Consider the following 17,141-nt stretch of genomic DNA (forward strand, 5'->3'; position numbering starts at 1 on the left):
ATGTTGAGTCCAGAAGGCTGTAAAGTGCCTAATCAAAAGATGCGGTGCTGTTCCTCAAGCTTATGTTGAGATTTTAAGATTGTCTATCGATCCCTCCACCCCAATGCATCTCCGTCCATAATACTGGCCCCGCCGCAGACTACAGAGCCTCGCACGCGAGTTCCCGTGGTTGTGCCGAATGGCCTCCTTCTCTGCTGTAACCATTCTATGATTTGAATGCATTTTTATGGTATCAGTACAAGTGACACCAATAATTGAAAAGCATCCCCCGATTGCAGGCTCTTAAACATGCTCTGCCTGATGGTTTCGTTGAAAATTGAAATTTTCATACTTAAAGAAATACTTTCCCTGGGCCCTGATTTTTTACGATCATTTTCAGGAGCATGCTCGTGAGATTGGCAGGAAATTTGAGCAAAACTTGGCATCGGCAGAATGGGCATAATTCCGGGTGCAATTCCAGGTTGTGACCCCACAGGAAATCCCAGGCCCAAGCGGTTTTTCTTTAGAAACATTCTGATCATTTCCTCTTAAAAGTCAAAATTATACCAGTAACTGCGATTAAGTTTAACATACCCCTGTATAATTTACTTGCATTATTGTAGCCCCAGTAACCACCAGGGTCGAATGACTGAAGCATCTTTTGTCTCTGTTAACAGGCAGTTAAGTGGCTGTAATCCCCTTCCCACCTCGAGGAGATGGGTCCCTGCACGAGTCGGGGACCCGCCTCCTGGGAAGATGGCACGGAGGCAGGTTGGGGGCGGGTTCGGTACCCGCTCCCAGTTTCTGCCATTTTCCCGGCAGTCCCGCCTCCCCAGGGCTGGCAAAATCGCCCCCAAAGACTTTAAAAAACTGCAAGTGTAAGTAAATACAGAGGAGCACCATCAACAGAGGGTCGAAACCAAAAATGTTCACCTGGATTTTCTCTCTTCAGAGGCTGAAGTACCTGCCGTGCATTTCTTGTTTATATTTATGTCTCAAAGATTCTGCTTAGAATTAGTTTTACCCAGTTTATGATGACTAACTCTTGCTCCTCTCCCCCTCAAGGTCTTAGCACGAACAAACATGAATGCAACACACAACTCAACTTCAAACCGTAAGTTGTGTCTGAGGGACAGCAAGCTTACTGAAGTGGTCTACCCGATACTCTACTCCATCATCTTCTTCATAAGCTTCACGCTAAACAGTCTGGCGATCTGGATATTCTTCAAGATCAAGAAAACGCGGAGCTTTGTTTTCTGCCTTAAAAACCTGGCCGTTGCCGATTTGTTGATGACGCTCACATTTCCATTTAAAATACTCAGTGATTCGGACCTCGCGCCCTGGCAACTGACCTGGTTCGTCTGCCGTTATTCAGCGGTAGTTTTCTATACCAGCATGTACGCCAGCCTATTGTTTCTCAGCCTGATCAGTCTGCAGAGGTGCCTGAAAGTCATGAAACCGTTCGAGAACTACAAATTGCACGACATCCGCTGCACAAGGATATTCTCCGCGGGGGTGTGGCTGTTCATGTTAACCTTGGGAGTTCCCAACATGATTCTAACCAACAAAAGGGTCACCCCAACAAACGTGAAGCACTGCGCCTCGCTTAAGAGTTCTTTCGGGAAGCACTGGCACGAGGCGGTGATCTACACCTGCATAGGAATATTTTTCGTTGGGTTATTGGTTCTAATTGTTTGTTACGTCCTCATCTCCAAGGAAATCCACAAGTCTAACAAAAAATTCAAGTCTTCCGCCAACAAAAACTGGAAGATGAACCAAAACATAGCCTGTGTTGTGGCTGTATTTTTCATTTGCTTTGTGCCTTATCACTTTTGGAGAGTACCATTCACCATCAATCAGATAGATCTGATGTTCAACTGCACGGTTGAAAATATTCTGTTTCACGGGAAAGAGATCACACAAATCCTGGTCACCTGCAACGGATGCCTCGACCCGATCATTTACTTCTTCATGTGCAAATCGTTCCGCGAGTTGCTTCTCAAAAAGTTCAACATTAAAATCAAAATTGCTGGCACACGGATATCTCGTAATTATAAAAGGTCCGAGGTCTGCGCATACCATGACAGCACTATGTAAGACAATGGCACACATGTCCTGACACTCACTTGTAACCAAACTCTCCTTCACCTGTGTCACTCGGGTAGACCGCATGCTCCACGCACCTCTGGACCTCCATTCATGTGCTGTTTGACCGGAGGAGGTTGGCTGATCCCGGGTTCAATGCAGTCGCTCTCCAGCCAGAGATGGCAAGAGAGTGCCATTAGAAAAACAGGTGCTTAACAAGCGAAAGGACCCTAACAAAATCATTAACTAATAAAACTATATACTGAGCCGATGTTATGTTCCTCTCTTCCTTCCAGTGAGATAGTGCCTCGCCTGCATGCGACAATTCCCTACAGTAGCACGACTGAATTCAGAGACTCACCATGTGGGGAATTTGCTGGCATATATCGGTGTCCCTTCCACGGTTGCAGTGTGCTATAGATTTCCTGACATTGACACACCAAGAAGAGATTGGTTGCAAAGTTAGCCTTTGAGAAAACATTACTTAGGCAAGTATAAATGGATATATGCTTGAAAAGGAAAAAATTGCAGGGCTATGGGGAAAAGGGCAGGGCAGTGGGACTAATTGGAGAGCTCTCTCAAAGAGACGGGACTGGCACAATGGGCCGAATGGACTCCTCCTGTGCTGTAAGAGTCTATGAGTCAGCATCTTCCAGACAGGAGAAAATTCAGAATGTGGGAAACAAAACTCTGCTTCTGCGGTTGAAAAATCGAAGTCCGGCACAGGCTCGATGGGCCGAATGGACTCCTCCTGTGCTGTATCATTCTATAAAAGGTCACTGAAACTTTCCATTGGCAGCGCAGTAAACCCCATAGGTTTTACAATCCAGTGTTACATGGACCTGCCGCCAATGAAATGAACAGTGAAGCTCAACCAGATGCATTTTGAGAGATTAATGCGGTCCTTGCATATCTGCTATCATCTCAATGCCTTGTTATATAATGTATTACATATAATTCATTAAAATTCTCATATTGTTAAACACTGTCCAATGCATATGAAACAATTGTTAACTATTGTCCTGAATGGAAGGTTTCTGTAATGTCATTCAATGTAAAAAAAAATCTAAAACAATTTCAAAAACACTTGTCAAGTGCAAAAACGTTGCTAAATTATTCCTTGAACAGATACTGCAGTTGTGCAAATTTCACCCAGAATGACGGCAACTGGGTTGTAATGAAAGATCTTGCATTTACATCGCCCCTTTCACAACCTCAGGACGTCCCAAAGCGCTTTACCACCAATGAATTACTTTTCCAGCGTAGTCACTGTTGTGACGTAAAGGAAACGCGGCAGCCAAGTTTGCGGACAGGAAGGGCCCTCAAACAGCAATCAGATCGATGGTCATTTAAACTGTTTCAGGGTGTTGGGTATGGGATGAAGGTAGCCGGGATACCAGGAGAACTCCCCTACTCCACTTCAAATAGTGCCATGGGACCTTTTACGTCCACTTGAGTGATCAGACGGGGCCTCGGTTTAACGTCTCATCCAAAGGACATCACCTCCGGCACACAGTGCAGCACTCCTCTCAGTGATTACGCGATATTACATGTTCAACTAATGGAGTGGGGCTTGAACCCACGACCTTCTGAACCAAAGTCGAGTGCTACCACTGACCCCAGGCTGACACCGAAGCGATCTTATCTGCCACTGAGCAGTTTTTCCTTTACATTTGTACAGTTATGACAGGAGGTGGGGCTACTTAACATTGAAAAGATTCTTCTCTCTGCCCCCGACAGTACCGTTTCCCTTTAACATTTGGTTGAAAGTGCTTTTTCATAAGCTCTAATATTGCAAGACTTAATCTACTATCAACCCACATGGCCTAAGCTCTGTAATTCCCTCCCTAAACCTCTCAAGAAACATAGAAAAATAGGAGCAGGAGTAGCCCATTCAGCCCTTCGAGCCTGCTCCGCCATTCAGTATGACCATGGTTGATCCTCTATCTCAATACCATATTCCCGCTCTCTCCCCATACCCCGCGATGCCTTTTGCATCTAGAAATCTATCTACAGGAAACTCTCTTTTATCTGGCACCGACGGGACCGGCGTGGTGCCGGTTTATCAAAAAGTCCGGATTACAGAGAGGTATAGTAAAAGGTACAAGAGCCCCGTACAAGGCCACAGATCCAGGTGTCCCTGTTGCATAGCAACAGCTGCAGGAACCCCGGCCACAAGATCCAGGCGTCCCTGTTGCATAGCAACAGCTGCAGGAACCCCGGCCACATGATCCAGGCGTCCCTGTTGCATAGCAACAGGTGCAGGAACCCCGGTTACACGGCCACTAATATGAAGTAAAACTTACCTGAACCTACTCCTGAATTTTGCCGGTTAACAGAGATTTCCGGTTATTTAGGTGCCGGTAAATCGAGAGTTTCCTGTATCTCCTTCTTAAATATATTCAGTGACTTGGCCTCCACAGCCTTCTGTGGTAGAGAATTCCACAGTTTCACCACCCTCCGAGTGAAGACATTTCTCCTCATCGCAGTCAGAAATGTCCTACCCTGCATCCTGAGACTGTGACCCCTCATTCTAGACCCCCCCCCCCCCCAAAGCCAGGGGAAACATCCTCCCTGCATCCAGTCTGTCTGGCCCTCGCTACCTCCTTTGCTGCCCTGTAAAACCTACCTCTTTGACCGAGCTTTAGGCCATCTGTCCCAACATCTCCCTTTTGTGGTTCGGTGTCAAATTTTGTTTGATAGCGCTCCAGTGAAACGCAGCGGGACGCTTGGAGATATATAAATCACATAAATCAGCACGGTGGCATAGTGGTTAGCACTGTTGCCTCACAGCGCCAGGGACCCGGGTTCGAATCCGGCCTCGGGTGACTGTCTGTGTGGAGTTTGCACATTCTCCCCGTGTTTGCGTGGGTTTACTCCGGGTGCTCCGGTTTCCTCCCACAGTCCAAAGATGTGCGGGTTAGGATGATTGGCTATGATAAAATTGATCCTTAGTGTTAGGGGGATTAAATACGTGGGGTTACGGGGATAGGGTGGGATATGTGTTGGTGTAGGGGTTACGGGGATCGGGTGGGATATGTGTCGGTGCAGGCTCGATGGGCCAAAATGGCCTCTATCTGCACTGTGGGGTTTCTGTGATTAATGCAGGAAGTTGATGTTGTTGTATTACAACATTTAAAACAGCAAGCTGGGCAAGGCCATCTCATCAGCCAATGATTTGGCGACAGCCTGATTTGATGGTGGAATCACTAATGACACTTATGACAGCAGCCTGAAGGCCCAAAGCCGACGGCCATGCCCTGTATTTCTGCCCCCATTTCTAGGTGCAGTCGCCTGCCAAGTGGACACCCGGCCGGAGGGGGGAAGAATAATGACCTGAGCCCAGAAATTCAGGCCGCTTCAGACAGAGTGCACGTCAGGTGGGTCTCTACCTGTCTGGTGCAGGATCTAGAAAATCGACCCCATCGGTTCCCTTGTTGTATTCGCGTACCTCAGTCTATTGCAAGAACTACTATTTCTGGGTTAGATAATTCATAATGGATGAAACAGTTTAATTATTTGCTGAGAGTATTAATGGTACCGTGGGATAGGAAGAAAGGGAATTGGGATTACAAAGATTAAGGGCAGCCATGCCTAACTAAATAGTGCAGCAGGTCCAGTGGGTTAAATGGTCTGCTCATCGTCCCAAGAGTCTTCCTCATAGTTTCAAAGTTCAGCCTCTACATCTAAAATAGAAATTAGAAACATAGAAGATAGGATCAGGAGTAGGCCATTCGGCCCCTCGAGCCTGCTCCGCCATTCAGTGAGATCATGGCTGATCATCCAAATTCAGTACCCTGTCCCCGCTTTCTCTCCATATCCCTTGATCCCTTTAGCCTTAAGAAATATATCCAACTCCTTCTTGAATATATTTAATGAATTGGCCTCTACTGCCTTCTTTGGTAGAGAATTCCACAGGTTCACCACTCTCTGGGTGAAGAAATTCCTTCTCATCTCTGTCCTAAATATCTTACTCCTTATCCTTAGACTGTGACCCCTGGCTCTGGACTCCCCCGCCATCAGGAACAGCCTTCCTGCATCTAGTCTGTCCAGTCCTGTCAGAATTTTATAAGTTTCAATGAGATCCCCTCTCATTCTTCTAAACTCCAGCGCGTACAAGCCCAATCGCCCCAATCTCTCCTCATAAGTCACCAATCTCTCCTCATACGGCGAAATTGCTGACAGTTGTTTGAGGGAGGAACTGGGCCATTGTAGAGTTTGCACTGCGGGCAGTCAGTTAATCTTCTCTCCACTACGCTGTGCCGGCATGAGACGGGCCTCATCAGGCTATTAGCAGGAATGTTGGTGGGACCGAACGGTAGTCGTTACCAACCAGCGTGTGAAGTGCTTACTTGCTCTCTCACTTTTACTGCCCCCATTTTCTTAAGATTGCTTTGAGAAATAAACAAAGAAGCGTCAGGTGGCAAACATGAGCGTTTATCAGAAAACCGCATCATCTTTCAGTTGGTACAGAGCTGATTCCGGTCACGTAAAGAGGACAGCAATTTTGCAACCAATAAGGGGAAATTATGTGACAGGAAACAGATAAACGGTGTGAAAGCAGGGAATTACATTTTAATTCTTAGTTGTTTTTATTATTCTTACAAGCTGAATGCTGCAAGAGTCAATGATGCAACTTATAATGAACCTGGTGTAGAGAATTCTAATAGCGAATACAGATGGCTCGACAAGAGGGCTGGTACAGGCACGACGGGCTGAATGGCCTCCATCTGTGATGCCTCATTCTAAGATTCTATGATGAAGCAAGAACATTAACTTCCCCAACATCCCATTCACTGGGTATATAAATGAAGGTAATGTGCACGAAAAGGGTGCGTGGGCCCCTGAATTGATTACAATATCACAGCCCAAAAGTACACACATTTCCTTGGGCTAAACGGCGAGATTTAAAATTGAATTAGAAAATGGATTAGAGCAAAAGGAGGGAAGATTGGGTGGAGAGGCGGGGGGGAATGGGTTACACGCTGGTCTTTCATCTCAGTGGACCTGGTTCAAAGTGCTGCATTCCCCAGCACTAAAGGTCCCCTCAGCTTGATGAGCACCAGAATAAAAGAGCCGTGTTCTTGGCCTAAAGGCCGAGTGCCAAGAGACGGTAACTCGCTGCGAGCACAGGAGTAAGATCAGCTGATCAACAGCAGCACCATGTGAGACTTCATCATGTCCGCCTGCAACCACCATTTTGCGACGGTCTCTGACCACGATTACAGTCGATTACATTCCAGTGCTTTTTATGCTGTGGAAGAACCCCAACTGATTAAAGACAGAGGCACTTTCAGAATCCTCGACTCCAGGTTAAATGTTTCTCGGATATGTTTGCCTGAAAAAAAATGCCTCTCCATGTACTAGCTATCTGCCCAATGGACTAACTACACATACCACGGCTAAAGCCTTCATGTCTTTCAAGGAATTGTACCTGTTGGATAGAAAATATAGCACAGTCCTATTCCCATTAGCAAGAAAAAGAAAAAATATTGAGGACCAGTGTTCCCTTTATGGTGCTCTGTATCTCCCGTGCAGCCGGCTTTTCAATGCGCAAAACCGCGCACGAGTGGTATTTTGAATGGGCTGCATGGCCTCAAAGGGGACGTGCCCCCACCCGCAAAAGAAATTAACGGGAGCATTGCTGAGCACCTTTCAATTTAAAGGTATGGAATTTTTTCCCTCTCTTTCCTCACTTCTAGGCCTCCCTGTTCCATCTATCTTCAAAAGTGCAGGCAGGCCAAAGCGCCTGCTGATACGATTCTGTTACCCGCTGCTGGGCGCGCAGAAGAGCTCCCTGAGGTGCGTCACTCTCGGAGTTTTCCCAATCTTTCCAGCCGTGGCTCAGTGGGTAGCACTCTCGCCTCTTGAGTCAGCAGGTTGTGGGTTCAACTCCCACTCCAGAGACTTGAGCACTAAAATCTAGGCCGACACTCCCAGTGCAGTACTGCGGGAGCGCTGTCTTTCGGTTGAGACGTTAAACCGAGGCCCCGTCTGCAAAAGATCCCACGGCACTATTTCAAGCAAGAGCAGGGGAATTCTCCCCGGTGTCCTGGCCAATATTTGTCACTTAACCACAAATGATCTGGTCATTATCACGTTGCTGTTTGTGGGACCTTGCAAATTTGGCTGCTGCGTTTCCTACATTGCAACAGTGAGTACACTTCAAAACTACTTCATTGGCTGTAAAGCACTTTGGGACATTGAGGTTGTGAAAGGTGCTAATATAAAAAGGAAGTTCTTTCTTTCTTTCTCCACTTACAGGATTTTTACATTTTTTTTGCATGGCAAGTTGCTGGAAGTGCGAGCTGATAACGTGCCAGCGAGGGAAACTGGGCACCTGGGACCCGAGTGAGCAGGACAAGCAACTGTGCATCTCCTTAACCAATCAGCCTGAAGAATTGTGAAATTAACAGTGCAAGGACTGAGAAGGAAGTGTAACTTAAGAATGGAGGAATTCAACTAGGTGCAGAAAGAAAAATAAGGAGACATAAAGGAAAAGTTTTTTAAAAATTGATAAATTTGACACTTAGGCCGCGAAATTCGGCTCCTTGGCACCTGCCGGGCGGGAGCACCTCCCGAGAAATTCGCTAGCCGGTAGCAACTCGGGCCGCTGCGCCGCCGATGATGTAATCGCCAAGCGACCACTTACCACCTCACAGCAGAAATTCGGCTACGCCCTGTGAGGCTGCCTCAGGCGATGTCAGTGCCAACCTCGCGACCTCCGCTGGTGGGGCATTAATTAAAGGGAGGTGCAGCCACAACCCGCACCGCCATTTTATTATTTGGGGCCAAGCTGCCATCGTGCAGCCACGGCACCATGCCGCCCTGGTGGGCTAATATGGGCCATCGGAGGCCCGGCAGAGCTCACAGCGCCCCTCCCCTTTAATGGAGGGGCCGCTGAAACACGTCAGCGCCACGTGGAGCGGCCGCGTACCGTACTGTGTTTTGCGCCCCCGACACCGCCCCGAGGGGAAGTGGAGTGCACGAGATTGCGCTCCGCTTCCCCGCCGGGGCGGTAAGCCGCATTTAGCAGCCGGGGCGGTACTTCCGCGCCAGGCACTAAATCTCCGGCAATAATTCGGTCACCGCCCCCCAAACAGGGCGTAACCAAATTTCAGCCCCATAAAATATCCAACAACAATTAAAACCTGAAGGAATGAGATTCCACACTTGTAATAGTTCATTTTCAGTGCCAGAGAGGTTGATTGGCAGTAATTACCACTTATCATGTCGGTAAAAGACTACTTAAACTGGAATGGCCTAGGCTTAACGCCCTGTAGCGAGTTTAGTTCGTATCTACCGCGCAAATACACGCGTCCAATGCACGTCAATGTTGAGGCAGACAGCGAGATGCCCTTTCCACGAAGCTAACGGTGGAGCGGCGCAACCCAAAACCATTTTTGGATATTTGCGTTTAACCGCGCATCTGCCCCTTGCCTGAAGTTGCTGCACCATTGGCACGTAAATAACGGCGAGCGCCATTAGCCTCACCGTTAATTGGACAGGAAAATCTGGGCCAGTGCTTATGCTAGACGATAAACTGGAAATTATAACTTCCTCAAAAATATTACAGCTAACAGCATTTCTGACAAGGGTGACATAAGTGACGATTATCATCTGCTTGTTTTTCTTCAGTTGTTCTACACACCAGGAAATAAATGTGTCGCCTTCAAATGAGGGGCTCGGACCTGCTTCCTTCTCTTGAAGCTGCAGCTCCACCAGTTTTAGGTTGATTTACACATGCTGGACTTGTACGCTGACATAAGATAAGAGTTTGCGAAAGGATCATCTGGAAAGTTTTGTGGAAAGGACCAAGATCTGAAGGTGATCCCTGTAAGTGCTCATTTTCAATTTGTTTTCGTATAAAATGTTAAAACAGAGGATGTTCTTTGGTACCATTGCAATAGTACAGCGCCAAAAGTGACAAAGAACAGGAGAGAAGGTAAAAACACAATGAGGGAAGTTTTCAACTTGCTGCCCGGTGTGTAAAATGAATCAAATGGAGCGGTTTCTAGAAAGGGCAGTGCCCGTTTTATGCCAAAGACATAAGTTGAAAATCTACCCTGGTGTTTTGGAAATACAGAGCAGGTCAATCAGAGAAAGGCAAGTTAACACTTGTGGTAGAAATCGCTCCGTCAGAATTCCCGACACAGTCGTTCAAAGATTGCAAAGCTTGGCTTACACAAGGAAGCAGTTCTATAGCTTTCAGTTCGTTAAAAAGTAATGTCTTTGTGTGGTTGAAAAAAATACTTTACAAAAAGAGTTGGTGACATCATTTAGGATGTGTGTACACAACAAAAACAAATTTCAAAATCTGATACTTGAACTGCAGGCCCATTGAAGGAAGAGAGAAAAGAGAGTTGCAGGTCCAGATAAGAGGCAGACCCAAAGAATGGGAGAGCTTGAATGTGAATAAAACAGAAGATAAAATTTAATTATGGTTTTGATGCTCGAAATATGGATGCACTATTCAGACTGATTGTAGCTCCGATTGCCTCTTAATAGCATTAACAAGAACCTTGGGCTCTCCTGAGTAGAGGCACATATGCCAGGAGAGCAAAGATTCAATCTCAAGCCTGTGCAGAGTGACTGGGTCTCAGCTGATGTGATGGCGTAGGTGCTTCAACTGACCTAAGGGCCGGGGGGGGAGGGGAAGAGAGAGACAGAGAGAGAGAGAGAGAGAGAGACAGAGAGAGAGAGAGAGAGAGAGAGACAGAGAGAGAGACAGAGAGAGAGACAGAGAGAGAGAGACAGAGAGAGAGAGAGAGAGACAGAGAGAGAGACAGAGAGAGAGACAGACAGACAGAGACAGAGAGAGAGACAGACAGACAGAGACAGAGAGAGAGACAGAGAGACAGAGAGAGAGAGACAGAGAGAGAGAGAGAGACAGAGAGAGAGAGACAGAGAGAGAGAGACAGAGAGAGAGAGAGAGACAGAGAGAGAGAGAGACAGAGAGAGAGACAGAGAGAGAGACAGAGAGAGAGACAGAGAGAGAGACAGAGAGAGAGACAGAGAGAGAGACAGAGAGACAGAGACAGAGAGACAGAGAGAGAGAGACAGAGAGAGAGAGACAGAGAAACCAAAAGCATCGCCAACCAAACAATCCGGACCTACGTACTAGATACAATGAAACCCTCAAAAGATATAAACACACCATTAGGAACAAAACACAAAACTATACCCACAAAATACTAGAAGAAATTGAAAACTCCACCAACCCAAAACAATTCTGGGAAATGTGGAATAACCTGAGTACAACACAATTGCAAGCATTACCAATCCAAGATGGCGACATCTGGAGAACACATTTTGAAAACCTCTACAAAGACATCCCAATAAACGAAACAAACCCAAGTCAACATCAGGTCACAGAAAAACTCCACACATTAGAAGCAACAATCAAAGACAACCAAAACCCTCTAGACTCCCCAATCACATGGAAAGAAATGGCCACAAAAACAAAATCTCTCCACCTAAAGAAAGCCTGTGGCCCAGACAACATCAAAAATGAAATGCTCAAGTTCAGCAATATGGAGATGCAGGGTGCGGTACTCAAATTATTCAACATCATATTACGTTCAGGCTGTTTTCCCGATATCTGGTGCCAAGGACTAATCTCCCCCATATATAAAAGCGGAAACAAATCAGACCCAAATAACTACCGCGGCATCTGTGTCAACAGTTGTCTAGGGAAGTTATTCTGCAGTATTCTAAATAGTAGATTACTTGATTTTCTTAACAAACATAATATCCTCAGAAAAAACCAAATAGGCTTTCTTCCAAAACACCGCACCGCCGACCATATCTATACCCTTCACACCCTCATTGAAAAACATATACACCAAACAAAAAATGGGAAAATATTCGCCTGTTTCATCGACTTCAAGAAAGCCTTTGACTCTATATGGCACGAAGGGCTCTATTATAAACTTCTTCAATGTGGAATAGGGGGCAAAGTCTATGACCTTATTAAATCAATGTATCTGAAAAACAAATGCGGGGTCAAAATTGGAGACAAACGCACCGATTTCTTCACCCAGAGAAGAGGCGTCCGGCAGGGCTGCAATTTGAGCCCGACCCTGTTCAACATATACATAAATGAATTAGCAGACATGCTGGAGCAAAGCGAGTCACCAGGTCTCCGTCTCCTAGATGGAGAAGTGAAATCCCTGTTCTATGCGGACGACCTGGTTCTGCTGTCTCCCACAGAACAGGGATTACAGCAACAACTAGACCTACTCGACAAATACTGCCAAAATTGGGCTCTAACAGTAAATCTAAAGAAAACCAACATCATGATTTTTCAAAAAAGGCCCAGATGTCAGGAAAACAAATACCAGTTTACCCTCAGTGATATCACTATAGGACACACTATGAGCTACACCTACCTTGGTCTAACTATTACAGCATCAGGGAGCTTCAGCATAGCAGTGAATGCACTAAAAGAAAAAGCCCGAAGAGCCCTATATGCAATAAAAAGAAAATTCTACAACATCCAAATCCCAATCAAAATCTGGCTCAAAATATTTGACAGCATAATCCTGCCCATTGCACTGTACGGTAGTGAAGTATGGGGCCCGCTAAATCACCAAAGCTACACTAAATGGGAAAAACATACAATAGAAGCCCTACATGCAGAATTCTGCCGAAGCATCCTTCGCACCCAAAGGAAAACGCCAACAAATGCATGCAGAGCCGAACTAGGCAGATACCCACTGATAATAAACATCCAAAAACGAGCACTAAACTTCCTAAATCACCTCAAATCTAGCTCCCCAGACACCCTTCATTTCAAAGCCTTTCAGACCCAAGAGCTAAACCCAGAAAAGAGTCCCCTGAGTCAGCTGCTACGGAAACTAAGTACTCAGCCGGACCCTGACCAGCCCCAGACCAACACAGCCGCCCAAACACCAATCCGAATGAACCAAATCATTAAAAAATGCAAAGAAACCTACCTGGAACATTGGAACAAAATAACCGAAAGCCAAAGCAGATTAGAATGTTACCGGGCCCTAAAAAGAGAATATAAACTGGCAGACTACCTCACGACCATCAGAGACACAAAACAGAGACAGACCCTCACCAGGTACAGACTAAGCGACCACCAACTGGAAATTGAAAAAGGCAGATACAAGAAATCCTGGCAGCCTAGAGAGAATAGAATATGCGATCAATGTCTGGCTGGCGAGGTTGAAACAGAAATGCATTTCCTCCTAAAATGCGAAAAATTCAACACATCAAGAAACATATTATTCAACAAGCTAAGCCAAACAACCCCAGATTTCAAGGAATTGGATGATCTGTCAAAATTGAGATTAGTCCTAGGAGAAGGAGACAGACCATACCTTGGGGCCAAATATGTAACAACATGTCACAACCTGAGGACTGTTTAAAATTAAGACTGTTTAAAATTAATATTGAACGTACCAAATGAAGTACAAAGACTGTTTAAAATTAATATTGTTTAAAAGTAATATTGTATGTACCCAACAAATGTCAAATCGATTGACACCTACAGAATGTTGGAAAACTGTACCTTTTTGCTATGTAAGCTTTGGCAATATGGTTCTCTGTAAACTTTCATGCCAATAAAGCATTTTAATTGGAATTGGAAATTGGAGAGAGACAGAGAGAGAGAGACAGAGAGAGAGAGAGAGACAGAGAGAGAGAGACAGAGAGAGAGAGAGAGAGAGAGAGAGACAGAGAGAGAGAGACAGAGAGAGAGAGACAGAGAGAGAGAGACAGAGACAGAGAGAGAGACAGAGACAGAGAGAGAGAGACAGAGAGAGAGAGAGAGAGACAGAGACAGAGAGAGAGAGAGAGACAGAGAGAGACAGAGAGAGAGACAGAGACAGAGAGAGAGAGAGACAGAGACAGAGAGAGAGACAGAGACAGAGAGAGAGACAGAGACAGAGAGAGAGACAGAATCGCCATATTTTGAAGAGGAGATATTTGACACTCTCCACATGGAAATCAGCCATTTCCAGGCCCAAGGAAAGGTGCTACTATGTGGGGACCTAAATGCAAGGACAGGATGTGAACCTGACTTCATAGACCCACAGGGCAACAACCATGTGTTTGGCCAGACCCCTCTATATGTCACACCAGCCATCGCAAACCGAAACAACCTCGATTGTGAAATAAATAAAAGCGGTAGGGAGGTAGTGCAACTCTGCCGAGCCTTAGGCCTGTACATAGTTAACGGTAGGTTCAGAGGGGACTCCTTAGGGAGACTCACATATTCCTCAACTCTTGGGTCTAGTGTGGTGGATTATACAATCACTGACCTGGACCCCTGCGATATCAACGCATTCACTGTCAGGCAGCAATCCCCCCTCTCAGACCATAACCAAATAAATGTGTACCTTAAACTTTCTGCCCAAACTACAGACACAAAAAAGGAACCCAGTAAGCTACATAAAATAAACCAGACATACAGATGGGCCCCAGACAGTGGAGATAAATTCATCACAGCACTAAATTCACCTGATCTCACAAGTAAAATTTCAAAATTTAAAGAAAATCTATATGAGATCACCAGAGATGGGGTAAACATGGCCATAGAGGATATAAATATGATCTTTCATGAGGCAGCTGTAAAAGCTGACCTCGTGAAACAGAAGAGGAAGAGTCACAAAAGACAAAATAAAAATAAGAAATGGTTTGACCACGAATGCAAAAATGCCAGAAAAGACCTGAGAAAAATATCAAACCAAAAGCATCGCCAACCAAACAATCCGGACCTACGTACTAGATACAATGAAACCCTCAAAAGATATAAACACACCATTAGGAACAAAACACAAAACTATACCCACAAAATACTAGAAGAAATTGAAAACTCCACCAACCCAAAACAATTCTGGGAAATGTGGAATAACCTGAGTACAACACAATTGCAAGCATTACCAATCCAAGATGGCGACATCTGGAGAACACATTTTGAAAACCTCTACAAAGACATCCCAATAAACGAAACAAACCCAAGTCAACATCAGGTCACAGAAAAACTCCACACATTAGAAGCAACAATCAAAGACAACCAAAACCCTCTAGACTCCCCAATCACATGGAAAGAAATGGCCACAAAAACAAAATCTCTCCACCTAAAGAAAGCCTGTGGCCCAGACAACATCAAAAATGAAATGCTCAAGTTCAGCAATATGGAGATGCAGGGTGCGGTACTCAAATTATTCAACATCATATTACGTTCAGGCTGTTTTCCCGATATCTGGTGCCAAGGACTAATCTCCCCCATATATAAAAGCGGAAACAAATCAGACCCAAATAACTACCGCGGCATCTGTGTCAACAGTTGTCTAGGGAAGTTATTCTGCAGTATTCTAAATAGTAGATTACTTGATTTTCTTAACAAACATAATATCCTCAGAAAAAACCAAATAGGCTTTCTTCCAAAACACCGCACCGCCGACCATATCTATACCCTTCACACCCTCATTGAAAAACATATACACCAAACAAAAAATGGGAAAATATTCGCCTGTTTCATCGACTTCAAGAAAGCCTTTGACTCTATATGGCACGAAGGGCTCTATTATAAACTTCTTCAATGTGGAATAGGGGGCAAAGTCTATGACCTTATTAAATCAATGTATCTGAAAAACAAATGCGGGGTCAAAATTGGAGACAAACGCACCGATTTCTTCACCCAGAGAAGAGGCGTCCGGCAGGGCTGCAATTTGAGCCCGACCCTGTTCAACATATACATAAATGAATTAGCAGACATGCTGGAGCAAAGCGAGTCACCAGGTCTCCGTCTCCTAGATGGAGAAGTGAAATCCCTGTTCTATGCGGACGACCTGGTTCTGCTGTCTCCCACAGAACAGGGATTACAGCAACAACTAGACCTACTCGACAAATACTGCCAAAATTGGGCTCTAACAGTAAATCTAAAGAAAACCAACATCATGATTTTTCAAAAAAGGCCCAGATGTCAGGAAAACAAATACCAGTTTACCCTCAGTGATACCACTATAGGACACACTATGAGCTACACCTACCTTGGTCTAACTATTACAGCATCAGGGAGCTTCAGCATAGCAGTGAATGCACTAAAAGAAAAAGCCCGAAGAGCCCTATATGCAATAAAAAGAAAATTCTACAACATCCAAATCCCAATCAAAATCTGGCTCAAAATATTTGACAGCATAATCCTGCCCATTGCACTGTACGGTAGTGAAGTATGGGGCCCGCTAAATCACCAAAGCTACACTAAATGGGAAAAACATACAATAGAAGCCCTACATGCAGAATTCTGCCGAAGCATCCTTCGCACCCAAAGGAAAACGCCAACAAATGCATGCAGAGCCGAACTAGGCAGATACCCACTGATAATAAACATCCAAAAACGAGCACTAAACTTCCTAAATCACCTCAAATCTAGCTCCCCAGACACCCTTCATTTCAAAGCCTTTCAGACCCAAGAGCTAAACCCAGAAAAGAGTCCCCTGAGTCAGCTGCTACGGAAACTAAGTACTCAGCCGGACCCTGACCAGCCCCAGACCAACACAGCCGCCCAAACACCAATCCGAGTGAACCAAATCATTAAAAAATGCAAAGAAACCTACCTGGAACATTGGAACAAAATAACCGAAAGCCAAAGCAGATTAGAATGTTACCGGGCCCTAAAAAGAGAATATAAACTGGCAGACTACCTCACGACCATCAGAGACACAAAACAGAGACAGACCCTCACCAGGTACAGACTAAGCGACCACCAACTGGAAATTGAAAAAGGCAGATACAAGAAATCCTGGCAGCCTAGAGAGAATAGAATATGCGATCAATGTCTGGCTGGCGAGGTTGAAACAGAAATGCATTTCCTCCTAAAATGCGAAAAATTCAACACATCAAGAAACATATTATTCAACAAGCTAAGCCAAACAACCCCAGATTTCAAGGAATTGGATGATCTGTCAAAATTGAGATTAGTCCTAGGAGAAGGAGACAGACCATACCTTGGGGCCAAATATGTAACAACATGTCACAACCTGAGGACTGTTTAAAATTAAGACTGTTTAAAATTAATATTGAACGTACCAAATGAAGTACAA

At 45.1% G+C, this 17,141-nt stretch overlaps 3 protein-coding genes across 10 annotated transcripts in view; 2 read left to right on the forward strand and 1 right to left on the reverse strand.

Annotated features, from left to right (window-relative positions):
• LOC147115504 (mediator of RNA polymerase II transcription subunit 12-like protein) overlaps positions 1-17,141 on the reverse strand; it is a 637,745-nt gene that overhangs the window by 316,723 nt on the left and 303,881 nt on the right. The window lies entirely within an intron of this gene.
• LOC147115507 (G protein-coupled receptor 87-like) lies at positions 1,047-3,110 on the forward strand. The gene has a single exon (XM_085989795.1). The coding sequence runs from the start codon at positions 1,063-1,065 to the stop codon at positions 2,074-2,076; it is 1,014 nt and encodes a 337-aa protein (XP_085845921.1). The 5' UTR covers positions 1,047-1,062; the 3' UTR covers positions 2,077-3,110.
• Positions 8,261-17,141, forward strand: part of LOC147115508 (P2Y purinoceptor 14-like) — a 13,188-nt gene continuing 4,307 nt past the window's right edge. Inside the window, exon 1 of the mRNA XM_085989797.1 lies at positions 8,261-9,900. The gene's annotated coding sequence lies outside the window, so the exon portion shown is untranslated. The remainder of the gene's footprint in view (positions 9,901-17,141) is intronic.

Source organism: Somniosus microcephalus, chromosome 6 (genome assembly GCF_052327205.1).
Source record: "Somniosus microcephalus isolate GS21.2 chromosome 6, FLI_Smic_1.0, whole genome shotgun sequence".
Classification (NCBI taxonomy): domain Eukaryota; kingdom Metazoa; phylum Chordata; class Chondrichthyes; order Squaliformes; family Somniosidae; genus Somniosus; species Somniosus microcephalus.

Coding starts and splice junctions, on each gene's coding strand:
- LOC147115507 (XM_085989795.1), top strand. CDS start 1,063: ATGAATGCAACACACAACTCAACTTCAAACCGTAAGTTGTGTCTGAGG.